At 49.9% G+C, this 4,187-nt stretch overlaps 1 protein-coding gene across 1 annotated transcript; it reads right to left on the reverse strand.

Moving 5' to 3' along the window:
• Positions 1-2,359: 2,359 nt before the first annotated feature.
• Positions 2,360-3,337, reverse strand: F5147DRAFT_778847 (uncharacterized protein; the record flags this gene model as incomplete). The annotated part of the gene is made up of 1 exon (XM_041442197.1): positions 2,360-3,337. One exon carries the CDS (start codon positions 3,335-3,337, stop codon positions 2,360-2,362), a length of 978 nt encoding a protein of 325 aa, XP_041287770.1.
• Between the last annotated feature and the right edge of the window lie 850 nt (positions 3,338-4,187).

A 4,187-nucleotide genomic window follows, 5' to 3' on the forward strand; every position in this document is an offset into this window, starting at 1 on the left:
TCTTTCTCTCCGGCGACAGCGAATTCTTGAGCTTTGTTGCTAGTTTTCGAATATCCTTGCTCCTGCTTCGACGTGCCGTCTCTGGTGAGGGGTGTGTCGAAGGATACGTCGGAGATTACCCTGACTTGAGAACCGTCGGGGGAGTATTCGATTAAAACGTCTTTGTCGTTTAAGGGGTAGAGGGAGGGGTCGACCACTGGAGGAGCATAATTCTCCGACCATACATCTTCTTTGGTGTCGTAATCTGGTTCGTCTTGATCTGGTGCGAGGCGGGGGAGTTCTTCATCTTCATCAGTGATTTCTTCCACAGAAGCTCGCGGATAGGCAGGTAAAATGGGGGATTTCTTTAATTTAGAATTCTTCCATTCACGGGATGACTCTTTTTCTGCGGGAGTGGAAAGAGGGAATAGCAGTGGTAGATCGCGCTGCTTCCTAAGATAATCGATGCCTCTTTCGATCTCAAGGGATCGTTCATTAGGTGCGAGAGACAGTTCTTTGCTCGTCCAGTTAATTGACGGGTTTAGCGCTTTTAACCATGGGAAGCCGAGCAGAATCTTGTCTTTCTTCGAGAGCTTGGTAATGTTGAATTTCCCTATCATGGTTCTTCTGTCAATTTTGACGATGAGGACGCAATAGCGAGAGATGAGTCCTCCTCTAGCATCTGATCCGTCTGCGGTTATAACGGGAAAAGGTTTTGAGAGTTTATGGGTCTTGATTCCGTGGAGTTTACAGAATTCCTCGCTGATGAAGGTTCCACTTGCTCCGGAGTCGATGACCATAGAGGTTTCGATGGTTTTGTTACGCTTGGTGGAAATAATAGTGGCGGGGACGCGAAGTTCTTTTTTATTTCCAAGTGATTGTACAAGTCGTATCGGGACAGGAGGTACTGACATCGATGCAGTCTTCTTTCCTAAAAATCCATCTCCACGAACCGTCGATTTACTTCTTCATCGTCATCACTACTTTCTTCTTTCTCAACCTTCCTGCGGACAGGCATCTTCTGCTTCCTATCTTCTCTGGGGTGGAACGTGGTATCGTTGGCACGATGGCCAGTCTGGTGGCATTTGAAGCAACGTCCTTCTTTGAGGTGTCTTTTTACTTCGGACTCGGAGAGTTGATCTATCTCCATGGCATCGCTTCTGCGGGGGGTGAAGTGGCGATCCCCATACTTCTTCTTCTTATGCTGGTAGTGTGCGGGGTTTTCTCGTTTCTGTATGGCTCTTAACCTCTGGAAGGCGTTATCCAGGTTAATGCACGTCGCAACGACGGTTTCAAAGTCGTCTAGACTTTCTCCAGTGTGATAGAGGTTGTTACGAAGTCCAACGTCGAGACCTTCGCGGAAGAACTCCACTTTGGTGACGTTCTCGGTTATTCCTGCTTTATGGGCTAGGAGGCGGTATTCTTTAGTTTGGCGTTCTGAGCGGTCTCCATGAAGTCTTCTTTCCAAGCGGCTGCATTGCCCTTGGTCATGAACGAGAGTGCGAAAATTACTCTCTTCTTGTCGCTGTCATAGATTTTCTCGTTGATATCTAAGTACGCATTACAGTTCAGCATGAACCTGTGCGATTCATCGCGATCTCCGTCGAATTCGGGTGGAGTACCGATCTTAATTTCTATCTCTTTGGTAGTGGTCGCCATCGGATTCAACGGTGGTATTGGTGGTAGCGCGCCTAGGTTTAAAGCTCCGATCAAAGGAGTTAATGAAGTCGTGGTGTCTTGCTGACGTCGCAGGTGGCGGCGTCTAAAAAAGGACTTTAATCTTTTGTTACGACTGGGGTATGTCGAGCTGTCTTAGTCCGAGTGGACTGAGATTCGGCGAGACAGACGTGGTTCTTCTCTCGAGTGAGAGGTCAGAGGTTTCTGGCTAAGGCAAGTATCGGCGACTTCCTTAGAATAGTGGTTCTTAGATAGCAAGGTTGGAGACCTTGCTAAAGGACTAGTTCCAGGTAAAACCCAGTAGATTAAAGTAAGGAACTACATGTGGTACGCTATGTGTCTATATAGCGAAAGTTCAAGCGGAGCTTGTAAATGCGTATCAAGATAGAAGGCGGACAGCCCGCTTGGTAAGTGATAAGAGATAAGAGATAGGCGATAGTAACCATGGTGCGGACAGCCCGCTTTGATAAGAGATAACCGGCTAGACATAGTGATGGTTACTGGTACGGAAGGTTAGCTTGGCGATGATATGGGTAAGGGTCTGAAAGGTAATTGGTCGCTCGTTAAGAGCCGTATCCATGTACCATTGTCCTGTAGCAAAGGAGAAACGAAGAGAATGAGTATACCGTAACATGCTGTATACATGCGCTGATCTAGGGTGTCCATGAGGCGTACAGCCTCCATGGAACAGGTACAAGGCCGTCTAGGCCAGGGGCGGGGTCATAGCGCCTGGGGGCGGGGTCATAGCGGTCCAGACCGCTGTCTTTCTAGGCGCAGGCGGCGCACCGCCGCGCGGGGAGTCTAGCAGAGCGGGGGCAGGTGTAGGGAGAGCTGGGGCTCTAGTAGGTGTTACAGATCCCTGTAACATTACCCTGTTACTAAGGTTGAAGTCACCGGCTTCAATTAACACTACGTCCAAAGGCTGGGAGGACGGTGCGGGTGTCGAGGGAGTTGCTGGCACAGGCGTCATGGGTATCGGCGTCGCGGGCATAGGGGAAGGTGGAATGGGGAAGGCGAGCGCGAGGTCGGCGAGTGCTTTATGGTTCTGCTCCCAGTCTAGGAGAGCTTCGAAGAACTTCTCCTCATCTGAAAACTCTTGGAGCACAATGCGTCCTTTGAGTTCAGGGCAGTGGATCGCTAGATGATCCGGTCCAATCTCACTGCAAATGCAGCAGACATAATCAGGACACTGTCTAAAAGTGTGCCCATATCTGCCGCAACGCTTGCAGAGCGTGCGGGTTCTATCCATCGTGGCCGTTCTCTTTCTACTGGGCAGTGGGCGCACGGGTCTAGTTTCTTCTTCGGCGCGAGGCTTTGCTGAGGCCGTCCTCACCGCGAGGTTCACGAGGTCGGGGAAGTCGAGCGGTAGGAGGTGAAGCGCCATTGCGCGAATTCTTTTCTGAAGGTGGAGCACGGCGAGTGTCCGAGTACCTTCGTCTATGTCTGTACGAAGTGCGGCGTCTTCTAGCATCTTCGTGGTCTTTATGATGTGCACAGCGAGGGACGTGCTGGCGGCAACGGTTGCGCTCATGTCACCGAGGATATTGTCGATTTCTCGGGAGTACGCAGGGGTCAGAATGGCGGTTTCGCTAAACGCACAATTCTCAATCGTGCTGAGGATTCGTCCGTAGTCGGAGTCCTTCAGCGTCACAGTGGTAGGGGTTTCGATGGGAGTCGTCATGATAGTAGGAGTTTCTGAGGAATGTTAACCGTAGGGAGAGTGTCTTTATGTGTTCCTCCAGGTCGTTCCAAGCTCCGCTTGAGTCTGACTTATCTTTCGTTTGAACCCTATCAAAGTTCAATCAGCGAGGGCGTGTCGCTCCTCGGTTCTAATCTATACATCAGAGGGTGATAATCATTGCCATGATGGGTGGGCGCGTTCCGTTATCTTTTGTTGATTCGGTCGGCGGATCTAGAGGATCTAGCGGGCTTGCAGGAGTTTCCGAAAGGTTCGCCTTGTGATAGTTTAAGCGTCTTTCCGGACGATCAGGGGAAGGTAAGGGCCGTGAGGCTTGCAGGAGTTTCTCTGGGGATTCCCTCGTCTTCGTCGTCTTCTGGATCTTTTGTTAAAGTCGGATCTTTGAAGAGTGGTCTAGTTTAAGCGTCGTTTCGGACGTACGGTGTCGTAACCTTTTGTTAATTGCTTTACGCAAGGTCGAGGACAGGGGTATCCAAGCATAGGGGGCCGGAGGGTGTCTGGGGTCGTCCAGCGAGGAAGATAGTTTAATGTCGTTTCAGACAATCTTAGTTTAATGTCTTTCCGGACAATCGCGCAGTTTATAGTCGTGCTGGACTCGGACCCAGTTTATAGTCATAGCGGACTCGGGTCTAGTTTAGCGTCATAGTGGACGTGTCGGCGAGAATCGAAAGGGGTAGAGACCTATTAGATAGAAAAAGGTGTGGAAAAGGTAAAAGTAATTATAAATTTACCCCGTCACTAGGACGTTGATCTACCACGATTAACGAAATTAAAAGTCCAATTCGAGTTCTCCGCAGTCAGGGTCGTCAGAAGGAGAGGCGAAAATGAAATC

The sequence above is a fragment of the Suillus discolor genome, assembly GCF_016758755.1.
Source record: "Suillus discolor strain FC423 chromosome Unknown F5147scaffold_76, whole genome shotgun sequence".
NCBI classification, from domain to species: Eukaryota; Fungi; Basidiomycota; class Agaricomycetes; order Boletales; family Suillaceae; genus Suillus; species Suillus discolor.